The sequence below is a fragment of the Narcine bancroftii genome, chromosome 12, assembly GCF_036971445.1.
Source record: "Narcine bancroftii isolate sNarBan1 chromosome 12, sNarBan1.hap1, whole genome shotgun sequence".
NCBI classification, from domain to species: domain Eukaryota; kingdom Metazoa; phylum Chordata; class Chondrichthyes; order Torpediniformes; family Narcinidae; genus Narcine; species Narcine bancroftii.
In genome coordinates, this window is record NC_091480.1 from 91,888,824 (window position 1) to 91,905,027 (window position 16,204).

The 16,204-nt window shown below is 44.9% G+C and overlaps 1 protein-coding gene across 4 annotated transcripts in view; it reads left to right on the forward strand.

Annotated features, from left to right (window-relative positions):
- Positions 1-16,204, forward strand: part of spop (speckle type BTB/POZ protein) — a 191,585-nt gene that overhangs the window by 89,927 nt on the left and 85,454 nt on the right. For 3 of the 4 annotated variants that reach the window (XM_069904759.1, XM_069904758.1, XM_069904763.1), the window contains exon 1: positions 2,635-2,786. The exons of the other annotated variant lie outside the window; for it this stretch is intronic. Coding sequence is in view for 2 of the 3 variants with exons in the window: in XM_069904758.1 (XP_069760859.1) it covers positions 2,779-2,786 (8 nt within the window). In the remaining variant the exon portion in view is untranslated. Of the gene's footprint in view, positions 1-2,634; positions 2,787-16,204 lie in introns of those variants that run through there. 4 annotated transcript variants of the gene reach the window in all.

Sequence of the window (16,204 nt, forward strand, 5' to 3'; positions counted from 1 at the left end):
TCTTCTGGCCACATATATATCTCCAGTGAATAGGAGAATACAAGTCCTGTCTTTCCAGCATCAAATCTTCTTCTTTTGAATGAAGACTTTGGAATCTGTTTTCCAAACGATGAGACTGTCCTCTACATTTTTTACTCTGTGTACAGTTTTTTTGAAATCTGCTTCTTCTGTATCCCCCTTTTGTTAGGGGGAAACACTACTGCAGGTAAAAAAAAATTACTGCTGATCAGTTCTGCATCTGAGCAGAATGGTGAGTTTCCTTAAACTGACTTCTTTGTCTCCTATTTTGAAAATATATTTCTTGCAAATCTCTCATGTCACATGATATGTGACATCATGCCTGTCTTTGAAGTACATAAGCCCTTTTGACATAGATGTGCTAAAAGCATTTAAGTCCACATGCCTCCATGAGGTCTGCTCTCCTCAGAGCTAAACTGATCTATCTGCATGTCTATAGATAGAAAATTCAAATTTCAGATTTATTGTCAGAGTATATATATGATATCACATACAATCCTGAGATCCCTTTTCCTGTGAGACAGAATTGCCCCTTATTGGTAGTGCAAAAATAAACTGTACACGGTGTAAAACATGTAAACAAACAAAGAACTGTAAACAAATAACGAGTGTAAACAAACTCACTGAGCAATACAGAGAGAACAACAAGAAAATCAATAAAGTGCACGTAAGAGTCCTTAAATGAGTCCCTGATTTGAGTTTATTGAGGAGTCTGACAGTGGAGGGGTAGCAGCTATTCCCAAACCTGATGGTTCAAGTCTTGTGGCACCAATACCTCTCTCTCCTGATGGCAACAGCGAGAACAGAGCGTGCGCAGGGTGGTGTGGGTCTTTGTGATTGCTGCTGCCCTCCGATGGTGTTCCCTATAGATGTGTTCAATAGTGGGGACAGTTTTGCTTGTGATGTTCACTACCTTTTGGAGTGGTTTACGGACGGGGCATTTGGATAAATGGGGACAGTAGAGAGAAAACGACTCGCTTAAGCCATGAGATACAGAACATAGCAATTGCTTATCACTGAAATAAAGAGGAATACTGATAATACCTATCAGACCAGAGGGAGAAACAGAGTTAATGTTATAGATAATTACCCCTGTTCTTCATCCTCTCTGCAACTTGCATCATGCGTGGGCCTCAATTGTTAACTACATGTTTTTCTCTATAGATGCTACCTGATTTTCTGGGTGTCTCAAACATTTTAGAATTTATTTCATATTTCAAACATTTGTGGTCTTTTAAAAAAAACTTTTGAACACTGCAATGCAGTCAGATTTACAATATGCCCCAGAAGCACCAAAGCAAGTTCCACAAATCAAAATATTCAGGGAACGTGTCTGAATGAAACAAGAGCAAGAGTCAAATACAGAAATTGATGAAGGTAATGAATAGTTCAGATAACATCTGCAGGCTGAGAAAGACAATGAACATTTTTGGCTATGATATTTGTCTTATTTTCTTTTCAAATTGACTGACTGCATATTTAGAAACCACTGCTTTTGCTTCAGGTTCTGCCTTTCAAATGATTAACTGTGCTATTATGCTTGATGCTAATCCAATATGATCTTGATGTATGATCCAGTGAATCAGAAGTGGAGAGGGTGAGCAAATTTAAGTTCTTGTGAGTCACTATCTTGGAGGATCTTTCCTGGACCCAACACTCCAATGGCTTCATGAAGAAAGCACGTCAGCGCCTTTACTTCTTCAGAAGTTTGAGGAGGTTTGGTGTGACATCGGAAATCTTGGCAAGCATCTACAGAGGTGTGGTGGAAAGTGTGCTGAGTGTCTGCATCACAATCTGGTATCAGGACACCAATGCCCCTGAGCATAAAGTCCTGCAAAAGGTAGTGGACTCAGCCCAAGACATCACAGGCAAAACCCTCCCCACCATTGAGAACATCGACAGGCAACGATGCTCTTGGAGAGCAGCAGCAATCATCAAAGATCCACAGTGCCCAGGACATGTTCTGTTCTCGCTGTTGGGTGCAGGTTCAGGAATAGCTGCTGCCCCTCCACTATCAGACGCCTCAACCACAAACTCAATCATGGACTCCTTTAAGGACTGACTTGCACACTTAATCAATTTTTAAAATCTACCTCTGTATTGCACAGTCAGTTTGTTTACATTTCTTTATTGATGTGTCAGTTTTTTTGCACTGCCAATAAATGGTAATCCTGCCATCCTCTCAGGAAAAAAAAAGGATCTCAGGGTTGCACGTGATGTCATGTATGTACTCTGACAATAAATCTGTAATTGATCTTCCTTTTCAATGTAGTTCCAACCTCTGCAAATGCCAGATGTGCCGGAGTTAACCTGTTGGTCTGTTCGCAGACCCCTCGGCTCGGTATGTCGTGACAGATAAACTTAAAATGGGCTTCAATTCTAAAACATCTTTGTTCTTAATTTAACTCTATCTATAATCCTATCATTTGTGAGATGGATCCCATTGACTTCCACCTGAGCAATGCTTTTCCCAGTTGCCCTGATAAATGATGGCCACCCATCTTCAAATTGACACACTGAAGGCAACACGCATGCGTCCGAAACAAACGGGGGAGGGAGGGGCTGCCAGCTTGCGTGTGCGCAGCCGTCGGGGACGTCATTTCCAGTTGGGCAGTGCAGGGTCCCGGATGGGATGGGACGGGAGCCGAGGCTTCTGGTTAACCCGTGAAGTACCGAGTCGGAAGAAGCGGCGGGTCGTCAGCACGGCAACGGGAGGGGGTGTTTGGCGGTGATTGCTGGTGAACGCCGCACTCAACCCACATGAGTCTGTGAGTATGTTGGCGAGGGCCAGGGGGGAGGGGGAGGGGGAGGGGGGGAGCAAGCGGGGGTGGCGAGCCTGGCCGGCCGGCCGGGTCTTCCGCCTCTCCTCCTCAGGCTGCTGCAGTCCCGCAGGCCCCGCAGCCAGGCTCCTCGTTCCCGGGTAAAACTTTCCCTGCAGCCGCCATGTCCTCCCAAAGTTCCCCCCCCCTGCCTCCCTACCCACCCCCTACCCCCTCCCCAACCCCCAACCCCTCCCGCCCAACCCCTACCCCCCCCAACCCCTACCCCCTCAACCCCTACCCCCCCAACCCCTACCCCCCCAACCCCTACCCCCCCATCCCCTACCCCCCCCAACCCCTACCCCCTCAACCCCTACCCCCCCAACCCCTACCCCCCCAACCCCTACCCCCCCATCCCCTACCCCCCCCAACTCCTACCCCCCCCAACCCCTACTCCCCCAACCCCTACCCTCCCCAACTCCTACCCCCCCCAACCCCTACCCCCCCAACCCCTACCCCCCCATCCCCTACCCCCCCCAACTCCTACCCCCCCCAACCCCTACTCCCCCAACCCCTACCCTCCCCAACTCCTACCCCCCCCAACCCCTACTCCCCCAACCCCTACCCTCCCCAACCCCTACCCCCCCCAACCCCTACCCCCTCAACCCCTACCCCCCCAACCCCTACCCCCCCAACCCCTACCCCCCCATCCCCTACCCCCCCCAACTCCTACCCCCCCCAACCCCTACTCCCCCAACCCCTACCCTCCCCAACCCCGACCCCCCCAACCCCTACCCTCCCCAACCCCGACCCCCCCAACCCCGACCCCCCCAACCCCGACCCCCCCAACCCCGACCCCCCCCAACCCCGACCCCCCCCAACCCCGACCCCCCCAACCCCGACCCCCCCCAACCCCGACCCCCCCCAACCCCGACCAACCCCGACCCCCCCCAACCCCGACCCCCCCCAACCCCGACCCCCCCAACCCCGACCCCCCCCAACCCCGACCCCCCCCAACCCCGACCCCCCCAACCCCGACCAACCCCGACCCCCCCCAACCCCGACCCCCCCCAACCCCGACCCCCCCCAACCCCGACCCCCCCCAACCCCGACCCCCCCAACCCCGACCCCCCCCAACCCCGACCCCCCCCAACCCCGACCCCCCCCAACCCCGACCCCCCCCAACCCCGACCCCCCCCCAACCCCGACCCCCCCCAACCCCGACCCCCCCCAACCCCGACCCCCCCCAACCCCGACCCCCCCCAACCCCGACCCCCCCCAACCCCGACCCCCCCCAACCCCGACCCCCCCCAACCCCGACCCCCCCCAACCCCGACCCCCCCCAACCCCGACCCCCCGACCCCGACCCCGACCCCCCCCGACCCCGACCCCCCCCGACCCCCCCGACCCCGACCCCCCCGACCCCGACCCCCCCGACCCCGACCCCCCGACCCCGACCCCCCGACCCCGACCCCCCGACCCCGACCCCCCCGACCCCGACCCCCCCGACCCCGACCCGACCCCGACACCCCCCCCAACCCCGACACCCCCCGACCCCGACCCCGACCCCGACCCCCCCCGACCCCGACCCCGACCCCCCCCGACCCCGACCCCAACCCCCCCCGACCCCGACCCCCCCGACCCCGACCCCCCCCGACCCCGACCCCCCCCGACCCCGACCCCCCCCGACCCCGACCCCCCCCCGACCCCGACCCCCCCGACCGACCCCGACCCCCCCCCCAGCACCCCCCTCCCCCAGTCCCAGCTCCCCCCCCCCCCCCCCAGCACCCCCCTCCCCCAGTCCCAGCCAGAGGGAAGCCCAGTGGACCGGCGCTTGTGCATCTGATGGATATTCCTCCAACAACATTATTTACCTTCCCCCCCCAATAACATGGAAGTCAGCAATATAGGGCTTGTTTGTTAAATACTGTTGGTGGGGGGGGGGGGTTATGTGTCTCAAGTGTCTGAAGTTTTGTCTGGTAAATTAAAAAATAAGTTATTTTTCTCGCTGTTCCTAAATTTCCACTTTTAAAAAAAATAATTAGATCGTGAGTGTGATTCCTGAGGTCACTAACTCCTGTGCTCTCACTGCAGTTGTCTGGGTGGGTGGGGGGGGGGGGGGGGGGGGTGGTGGTCAAGGAAAAGTAGTGCAATTGCCATCATAATTGCAGCTGGTTTTGACTGGTGGGCCGATTATCTTTTAATAGAAAATCCTGATGAATTGCCCTTTTCTAGGCCCTCCATTTTCAATGTGGAGCTGTTTTCTTCATATCCCATTAGTTCCCGCTCATCATTAATCACCAATTTCTGGTAACCTTGTTGACCAGCAGCGAGCGTGTCGCTGTGTTTTGTCGCCTCTGGATCAATGGCAGTGGGTTAAGTGAGAATGAGCCTTTAAATTTATTATGATAAAACAAAAACCGGTCATTAGTCTCTTCCAGCCATTCAAAAATGACGTGCGTTGACTTTGATCTCTTTCACTTGTCATCATCATTCAGGTGCCTTGCCGTTTGGCACAGGTGATCATGTCTCTCCATCCATCATGGTCTCTGACCCTCTGAATTGTAAGATGTTGCCCCTTCTTCTTTGGTGAAGGCTCCATCTTTGAGCTGAGTCTGTAGTCGGTCGAGACTCCATCTTTGAGCTGAGTCTGTAGTCAGTCGAGACTCCATCTTTGAGCTGAGTCTGTAGTCGGTCGAGACTCCATCTTTGAGCTGAGTCTGTAGTCGGTCGAGACTCCATCTTTGAGCTGAGTCTGTAGTCGGTCGAGACTCCATCTTTGAGCTGAGTCTGTAGTCGGTCGAGACTCCATCTTTGAGCTGAGTCTGTAGTCGGTCGAGACTCCATCTTTGAGCTGAGTCTGTAGTCGGTCGAGACTCCATCTTTGAGCTGAGTCTGTAGTCGGTCGAGACTCCATCTTTGAGCTGAGTCTGTAGTCGGTCGAGACTCCATCTTTGAGCTGAGTCTGTAGTCGGTCGAGACTCCATCTTTGAGCTGAGTCTGTAGTCGGTCGAGACTCCAACTTTGAGCTGAGTCTGTAGTCGGTTGAGAAATACTGAAGTGGTTTCCTGTTGCCTTCTTCAGTTGCAGTGACCGTACTGGTCAGATAAGTCTGGTCATTGATCAGCAGATTCATCCCCCCAGCGTTTTTAGTTTTACAATCATAAATTCAAATTGTCGAATCTGCTTGTACTTCACCTGTACTTTATTTAAATATCCCCATGTTGAGGCGAGGCTCTTTGAACCTGCTATTGCCATTCAGTAAGTTCTTGGCCTCCACACCACTTTATTTTATCAATAAGTGTGTGTCATTACCAATAGTAAACTGCTTAAGACTTTTAAGCAATTGTTAGAATATTTTGGCTGAGAGTAAAAGGCAAAGAAAAAGTGAATTGAAACAACAGAAGCAATAAAGAGAGTTAAGGATGGACAAATAATAGGTTGTTCAGTAGGGTCTCATTTCTGTGAGGGTCGCTGGACAAAGTGGTGACTCTCTTCTTTGCGCTAGACAAAGTTAAAGAATTTCATGTATGTTACATTCTAAATGTAGTATTACATGACAATAATGGAACCTTTACCTTTTGCCTTTAAACAGCAGATGTTGCTGTAGGATGGGCTGAAATGTTAGCTTCTTTCCTATGGTATTGAAGCAAATAAACTAGTGATTTTTTTTTTCTGCAGACAGCAAAGAATGTTTTTGGCATAGGATTGACTTTGTAACTTCAATCATTGATTTATGGAAGTTAAGTGTCCTTTAATTAAGGCTTGGAATCTGAGGCTTTTGCAACTTTTGCCATGAAGTCTTGAGACAGGAATTCAAACTAAAACATTTTGGTTTGTTTTATTGTTATAAATGTAATTTTGATATTTAGATTCTGTAAAATTAAATTATTTTTAGATTTGGCAAGCAGATTTATCTTCTGTACTCCTAAGAATGGAAGGAGGCGAAAGGCAGGAAATTACAGGCCAGTTGGTTTGACTTTAATGGATGGTAAGATTTTGGAGTCCATTATTAAGGATGAGGTTTTGGGATACTTCAAAGCACATGATAATAGGTTGGAGTCAGCATGGTTTCCTTCAAGGGAGAACTTGCCTATCAAACATGCTGGAATTCTTTGAGAAAATAACAAGCAGGTAGACAAAGGAGAGTCAGTGGATGTTGTTTTCTGGGATTTTCAGAAGGTTTTTGAGAAGATGCTGGGCATGAGGCTGCCAGACAAGATACAAACCCATGGTATTTACTGGAAAGGTGACTAGAAGACTGGCTGATTGGCAGAAATCAGTGGGAATAAAGGAGGCTTTTATTGATTGGCTGCTCATGTTCTGTATCAGTCAATGCTGGGCCCACTATTTTTCACACTGTAAATGTTTTGGATGATGGAATTGATGACGTTGTGGCCAAGTTTACAGATGGCAAAGTGATGAGGAAGCAGGGAGTCTGCAGAGGAACTTGCACAGGTTGGGAGAATGGAAAAATGAGTGGCAGATGGACTACAGTGTAGGAAAGAGTACTTGGTACTGGCACATTGATAGAAGGAATAAAGAAATAAACTATTTTCTTAATGGAGAGATAATTCAGAAAGCCAAGGCAAGAGGGACTTGGGAGATCTAGTGCAATATTCCCTAAAATTTAACTTGCAGGTTGAGTCAGTAGTAATGAAGGCAAATGCTTTCATTTCAAGAGGACCAGCATGTCAAAATAAGGATGTGGGGCTGAGACTTTCTAAGGCATTGGTCAGGCCACATTTGGAGTATTGTAAGCAGTTTGGGCCCCATAGACAGGGAAGGATGTGGTGGCAGCTGGGAGGATCCAGAGGAGGTTTATGCAATGAGAGGATTGATGTTTCAGAAGTGTTTGTTAGCTCTGATGCTGTAGTCATGGGAGTTTAGAAGAGTGAGGAGGAATCTCATTTGAAGCCTGAAGAATATTGAAAGACCTGGATGGAGGAGACATGGAAAAAATATTTTATTAGTGGGAGAGTCAAGGACTAGTGGCCTCAGAATAAAAGGATGTCCCTTTAGAACAGAGATAATGAGAAACTTCTTCAGCCAGAGGATGGTGAATCTGGAATTTGTTGCCACAGAGAAGGCCAAGTCATTGGATATTCTTGAAGCAGTTGATAAGTTCTTAAGGCATAAAAGTGTTCAAGATCATGGAGGGAAGGCAGTAAAATGGGGTGGAGAGGAAAAATATAACAGTCATAATTTGAAAGGCAGTGCAAGCTAGCCTAATTCTCTTCTAACACCTTGTGGTCTTATTATGGTCTTGCCGATTTGAAATTATCAACGGTGGATCTTCTCAAGATTGAACATTGTGCCATCCATTTTTGTGAAATCATTCATCACTTCATCAGAAAAGTTCAAATTTTATGTTTTCTATGTTATATATTGATGACTTCATAATATTTTAAAATTATTGTTCCTGGAAAGGAACATCAAATGGTGTTTAAACAAGTCACTGTTGAGAAAAGGGACTGTACTATATCGTGAATACCAACAGAGGAGAAATGCAAAGAAGCAAGAATTACTGACTATCTGTCTTTCAAATCGTTCATTAAATGCATAGTTTTACGAATTTTCCACTCAATATGAGTTTTTGTAATTTCTCAGTTTGTATGTTATTTATTCCATAAAAGATTCTTCATTGTAATTTATTGTTGCACAATATCGTCGTGCCTTTTGAATATATACCCACACTCAGAATAATTTTAAGCTGGTAGTGAGTATTGCCAATGCAGTATTGTTAATGAAGTTTGCAAGATCTAATGGAATGAAGCCAAGCTACTTTCTATTACAGGGAACCATGATTTAACGATCACTTCCACAAAATACTGAATACCAAATTAAAAACATGAGTAAACAATCCCAGAATGCATCATTATCTGAGAGCGTTGCCTCTTTCATGGCACTAATACGAATAATATTTTAGAAATGTCATAACTAGAATAAAGAATATAGCTTAGAAATCTTAGAAATCATGAAAGATCAGATTTTTTTTGAACAGTAAATTCAGTTATTGAGTCTCAAGATTGCATTTTGCTCAGATGGCTGCAATGTGCCCAGATAGGAAATGAGTACTTGTTCCGTGAGCTTGAGACTACATAAGACTACAAATGGAAAGGTAGACTTTAGTTGTTACATTTTGTGTTAATTTCACTTGATTCTTCTCTCATGGCACAAAGACTGCAATAATTTTGTATGACTGTAAATATTTTGTTGCAGTGGCATCCAAAGAGGATGCATTGCTCGAGGGATTAAATTTAAGAGCAGGGAGGTTCAGCTGGTGAAACACGATAGACCCCGCTTGGAGTGCTGCGTGCAGTTTTTGTCTCCTGAATCGAGGAAAAAGGTACTAGCATTGGAGGCGGGGCAGATGAGGTTCACTGGGTTGATTCCATGGATGAAGGAGTTAGCGTATGAGGAGAGATTGGAATCGTCTGGGACTGTACTCACTGGAATTTAAAAGAATGAGAGAGGATCTTGTAGAAACTTGGTAAATTATAAAATACCTAGATAAGATGGAGGTAGGTAAGTTGTTTGCATTGCTGGCGGAGTTCATGGCCTCAAGATTCAGGGTAGTGGATTTAGGATGGTGAGGAGGAATTGCTTTTCCCAGGGGATGGTGGAACTGTTGAAGTCGCTGCCCATTGAAATATTAAATATATTTAAGACAAGGTTGGGTAGATTTTGACAATGTATGAATTAAGGGGTATGGGTGTGGGGGGGGGAGAGAAAGGCAGGTGGGTGGAGATGAGCCTATCATCAGATCAGCCATGAATGGCCCAGCAGGCTTGATGGGCCGGATGGCCTACTCCTGCCTCTTTTTTCTAATGTTCTTATTTGAAGCATCTTTGTGTTACATATGGATCTTCAAATGAGAGCTCTTAAGATGCCTGGGCCAAAAATGAAATAAGGCAGTTGTTGTTGAACAAAAAGTGGAAAAAAAAACCAGTCGGTGCAGGTCAGACAGCATCTGTAGAAAGAGGAATCGGAATAAGGTTTCAAGTCAAAGATCTTTCAGTAGAATTGATTTTTTTTTTTGTAAATACATTAATTTTAATGGTGATGCAAATCAATATTTAGGCACTTATTGAGGCTGATAAATTTGGAACAGTCATCGGTCTTGATCAGTCACAGTCATAAGTTGTGTGGAGGATATTGGGTTCTGCTCTGGGGGAATCAATATTAGAAACGATGTGTACTCAAAATAAAAAGCTAGCTATAGAAAATTTAATTCTTAAATGTTTGTAATTCTTGGCATTAATGTTTTTATTTTTGTTGGAAATCCTTGTAACTGAATGAGAACGATTGATCAACTTGGTGACTTTTTTTCAATGCTAGGATTTTAATAACTGAACTCAGAATTTGTTTAAGGGTGGTTCCAACACATGATATCGATGCTTATTGCTTCTTAAAAGTAGAGCTTAAAATCACTTTAAAGAATTTAGCATGAATTATTTTAAAGGCGTTGGTACAAGTTTTTAGATGAAGTATTTCAGTAGTGGGTGCATGCACCTCGTCTAGTGCAATATATTGAGAGTATTTAAGACAGAGATTGATGGGTTCTTGATTAGCCAGGGCATCATATCCCTTTCACATTGACAAACTGCTAAATTTGCTGCTAAATTGTACCATTTTAAAATACTGGTAGAGCCGTTCACACTGGACCATTGTTAACCGGCTCTCTGCGCCCTTTCATATTCACCACCCGGCATCGCAGAGCAAAGGGGCAGCTATCCTCCAGTGGTGATGTTCAGCACCCCCCCCCCCACCCATCCTGTCCTGTTCACACTGGGCGAACCAGTAAGCTGATTCAAAACATTCATCCCTGGGGCAGTTTGACCCCTGTGTGTCAGTTCGTAAAGGTTCACGCTGCTGGCATGTTAACTGACAGATTAGTGGTTAATTACTGGGTTAAAGTGCCAGTGTGAAAGGGCCTACTTGGTTGTGGGGAGAAGGCCGGGCAATAGGGCCGAGTGGAAAATGGATCAGCTCATGATTAAATGGTGGGGCAGGCTCGATGGGCTGAATGACCTATTTCTGCTTCAATGTCTTGTATTGAATCTAAGTTTTTGGATGGCCAGTTGGTTACTCTACAGGTTGCAGATGATGGAAACATTCCTAAACTCCGATTCTACATTGACAAGGATGCTTTTAAAAACCAATCTTGGCCATCTTTTACAATTCTAAATCATTATTTGTGCTTTTTTTTTGTGTGTTTTATATATAAATACATCTACTTTTAAAAGTCCCGTACTAGTTGCGGTCTTGAACATTTCATGCTGAATAAACTCCCAGAGTATTGTAAAAAGTTCAAAGGGAACGGAACCAGATAATTTGCAAAGACTTTGTGTTTTCTGAACAGGAAGTAGAATTTTGGCTTCAAAAATAAAAATGAAGGTACATATTTAATTGGTCCCATGGACTTGGCAATGGAAATTTGTTTTTAATATCCCCTAGTTGTGGTTTGTCTGCAGTGAATTTTAAATATTGCATGTTATAAAATAATTCAGTGATTTTTGTTTTTGCAGTTTCCATGTGAGCTGTGATATTTTACTGAAGACTCCATGGATTCTAATATTTGCAGTAATTTGTACTTGTAGCCCATTGTCTGCTGACAGTCTTGAGTAAACAAGTGCATTGCAGAATTGGAGTGATTATAACATTTCATCCAACTTTTCAGATGACACATTTGTTGGTGTAATATATTTTAATACATTTATCAATAGTGGATCATGGAGAACTAACTATATACTTTTAAATAATCAAAAGAAGTTTTTATGAATCTCAGAACTAAATAAGTGTCCATATGAATTTTCAGAATTTGATCTGCACCTTCAATTTACATCTAAAACTTCCCAATTGCTCCGAAACACCCCTGGGTCTTGTGTGTGAAGGGGACATTTTGGTGCCGCCATCTTGCGTTGTGCACAAATGTAGTGAAAGCTCAAGCGACTCACCCAGCTTCGAGAAGCACATGGTGGTGCTGCGGCTGTCCGGGGACCAGGCCCATAGATTTGCGCACCACCTTCCCTCGGGTGGCCCACACTTTTCAGAGTCGCTGCTCATTTCCCCCAGTGAGAAGAGCAAGCATGGCAGACCCCCGCCAGTAGTGCCATGTCTGTGTTGTAGTACATGGCGATGGTACGATTCATCGATCACTTGCTTTGAGGATAATGCTGGGATTCAGTAATCAGGCTCCACGCTGAGCCTTCGTTCGATGAGCATGGCCCCCTGAGCAAATTGAATGAGGCGCAGGGGGCTCAAGAGGCTGCTTTCTCACTGCCACCTGCCCCCCGTGCCTCATTCAATTTGTTTAGGGGTTGTGCACATTGAACAAAGGCTCAACATGGAGCCTGATCACCGAGGCTCAGCGGTCCCCTAAAAGCAAGCGATTGATTGGTGACTGGCTTCTCTCCCTCCTGCCCTCCTGCGCCTGGGGGTCTTGCCGTGCCTGTCAATCAATTGGCGTTTGCGAGGTGGGGAGGATGAGGGGTGGTGGGGAGGGAGAAAAGTGGCCTGAACCTCGGCGGGCAAGAGGACGTGTTGCACATGTGCGAGGAAGTTTCAGCATGTTGGCCGTGCAAGGCTGGAGGGTTTCCATCAAGGTGAGTACACACAGACAGAGACACAGGCTTGCAGGAGGAATCCATTTGACAGCTTGCTTGTAAATCCACAAAAACAAATTTTTCCTAAAATCTCCTGCTCAAATGGGGTGGTGGGGGTTGTGTGTGGAAGGTCTTGTGTGCCCATGGGCCTTGTATGCCATCAAATGCTATACTTAAAATTCCAGTCTGTTTTAAATTTTGCTTCCAAATACCATAATCTATTTCTATTGGATTTTCAAGTGTATGGTTGTAAATAAAAGTTTTGTTATGTGCAGAAGGTTAAATGCTGTTTGTCAAATAACTAGCAAAGGGACCTGAAGGTCTGTGTTCTATCAGATTATTGTTAATAATAGATTACAATAAAGTTTTATCATGCACAAGAGAAACATTTTGCTGCCACACCAACCTTGCAGGGTAGTTTAGCATTTTAGTTGTAGATCCAAAAAAATAGATATACAGTCGACAACAATTTTGTTTTTCCAAAAGGTTTGCATCCTTAAAAAAAAAATTGGGGACTATAATAGACACCTTCAAGTTGAACACAAAAGATAATTTCAGATTTGCTGCATCACTTAGGAAGTTGGATAAACATTAAATGAACTTTTATTGAATTTAGCATGTTTAATCACATCATAATGCTGACACATAACATTAGTCCAGCTGACCTAAAAATATTTTGCTGCTGCTCTTTGTTTGTACTCAGCCTCTCATGTCAGTGTCCAACGTTGATGGATTCCAGTTGCCCTGATGCTGCTTTTCCATGGTCGCAATGTCCTGGTGAAATCTTACACCGTGTTTGTCACGGACTGCACTCAGATCAGCAGGGAGAAGTCCAAGTCTTGGAAACATCTCTCTCTCTCTCTCAAATAGTGAAATTCATCACCTTTCTTGCACACAATTTTTCATCAATCCAAATTTTGTGTGATGAGGAGGTAGAAATCTTAGTTTGTGTTGATAAGTAGTTTGTGTGCCACACTTTTCTGTCCTGGAACCAAATGCTTACGGAGCAGCTGGTTCTTTTTAATGTAATGTGACTCTTGAGCATAGCTATTCCATTCACAAATGAAACAACAATACTTGGTACATCCGAGTGGCATTCGTTTTCCATGTCTGGACTGACCCTCTGAGCCGAGCTCTCAGGTTGACTGCACGTGTTGTACAACAAATGTGAGGATCCTAGACTTTGTCTAGGTCACCAATTTTACAACCAAAGTTGAACTCGTAAGCTTTCTTAATAAGTGCAGACATGCTGCATCTTTGAACCTTGAGCATATATTGGGCACAAATGTAACATTGTTGGGATGTTGATGAGACATTTCTGCTGTATTGAATCTTCCTGAAGACAGTAAATGCTATTGTCAAGTACACTCACTGTTATTGCCTGAACAACATGTGTTCAGTCTATATCAATCTAATGCACAGCTTCTGAATATTTGAGTAGCCTGTCTGCATCTCTCCTGACAAGGCATGGCCAGGCCTAAGACAACATTTGCATAGCACCTGTATTGAGTACATGCTCAGGCTTGTTTGGACTGACCAAAACAGTTTGCTTTGTGGTAATATATTAATAGGCTGAAAATATGACAGGAAATTACAAAAAATAGATTGGATCTAATAAGCAAAATGTGATAGGAACATTTTAAGATGATTTTCCTGATCAGCAGCCCAAAAGCCATAAAATACACCCAAAAGTGTTCAGAAGGAGAATCTTGGGTTGTCCAGTGATATTGATTAGATATTGAATGAATGTTAATTATGGACTAAATTAATCAAATCGCGACAATTTCTGTGACATTGAGAATCTGGTTGTGTGGTGCCAGAGCAATGATTTTGCCCTCAACGTCAGCAAGACCAAGGAACTTGTGGAGTTTAGGTAGGAGAGACCTAGGGGCAATGCACCTGTCTTGAGTCCACATATCAGAGGATATTGCTTGGAGCCAGCACACGGAGCTTATCATGAAGAAGGCACACCAGTGCCTCTTGAAGAAATCTGAGGAGATTTAGCACATTGTTTGAAAACTCCTGTCAAACTTCCTCAAGTATACTGGTTGCATCTTGGCCTGGTTTGGAAACTCTTGTGTTCAGTACCAGAGAAGGTTAAATAAAGTAGCAAACTCCTAGCCAGGTCCATTATGGACACTGACCTTCTATCCTTCCAAAACATCTATGTGAAGGTGTTGCCTTGAGAAGGCAGCTAACCTCATAAAGGATCTCCATCCCCTTGGTCACAGTCTTTTCTTGCTGTTACCTTCAGGCAGAACGTACTGAAGACCAGCATTTTTAGGAGCTATCGGGTTCTTCAACCCAACCCCAACCTTAAATGAATCTGGGACTATAAAAGGATCTTTTACTACTACTGAAATGTATTTTTTCGTGCATTAACTGAAAATGAAGAGTTACTGTCTATCCACTAATATTGTTTTCTGTCTTGGCATATTGTAATTTAATTTATTTTGTTATAGTTGATGTATCTTCTGGAACTTGTTTGGCTGCAGAAAGAAAATTTTTTTTGGTGTGTCCCCACATTATATATGACAATAAACTCGTCTCCAAAATTGTGAGGCAGATAAAGATAAAATAACAAAATCTAATTTGTATTTATTTCACCAATAATTGACTTTTTTTCTCTCTGTGCACATTTCTCACTCTCTCCCGATACTTCTTAACTCTTGTAATTCAGATAGTCTGCCAATCTCAGCCTTCAACACATTAGTGATTCCACTTCCATGGATCTCTAGGGCAGAGAATCCCATGCCCACAAAGAAATTCCTTCGCTTCATCTTGCACGGGAGACCCCTTATTTTGAATCTGATTGTCTCTGATTTCTAGATAATCCCACCGGCAGCAATCATCCACCTTTACAATCTTTCTCGGGTGGCGCAGTTAGTGTAATGTAAGCACAATGTTGTTACAGTGCCAGTAATCCAGGTTCGAATCCCGCGGTTCTGTAAAGAGTTTGTACGTTCTTGCCATCTGGCTGCTCCGGTTTCCTCCAACTCTTGAAAACGTAGCCAGTATGTAGGTCAATTGGGTGTGATTTCTCTTTAAAATTCTGAAATAGAGAATGAGAAATTTCTGGTTTTGACAGAAATTCAACATTTGAATAACTAAACTATGAATGGATTTCTGTCTCCCTGGTTCTGCACGGCTTGCTTCTGTGCTGTTTGGCCACCTGGTTGCAGCCCAAGCTAGAAGTGCGTTGGCAATTGTAAGAATTCCCAATTCAGCCGGAGTCCTCCAGAGGAATTACCACATCAAACAGAGCCATGATAGCACTGGAAGAAATTCTGTGAAGTCTGTGGCTACAGATCTGAGATGGAAGTCGACTCCATGATGATGTGGACCAAATTCGCATACTGTTGACTCAGAGATGTGTTCCTGTTCCACAATGGTAGCTGGGTAATTAAAATACAGATATTAAATTAATTTTTAATTTAAAGAAAAATTCTATTCACGATCATGAATTTAGGATTGTTATGAAAGCCTACTGTTTTAATAATGTGATTTAAAGAAGGAAATTTGCTATCTGTACTGATTCTGGCTTAGATGTGACTCCAGACTTTGTGTCCTCAGTTGAATGGCAACTTGGGATGATTAATGAATGTAATTTTTGGAGGCATCTTTGTGCTTTGAACAAAACTTTAAAATGTGAGAGAATAATGCTGATGGTCATGGGTTTCTTGCTGTCACTAATTGCAGTTTCAATCGGCTGCTACCTCAGTGTTAGAAGATTCTTTTGGTTGCCATCTCTGCTATGCCTCCCCCCCCCCCCTTCTGGATTTCCGTTCTTGCTCTGACGATGCTTCAGAAATAGGAGGT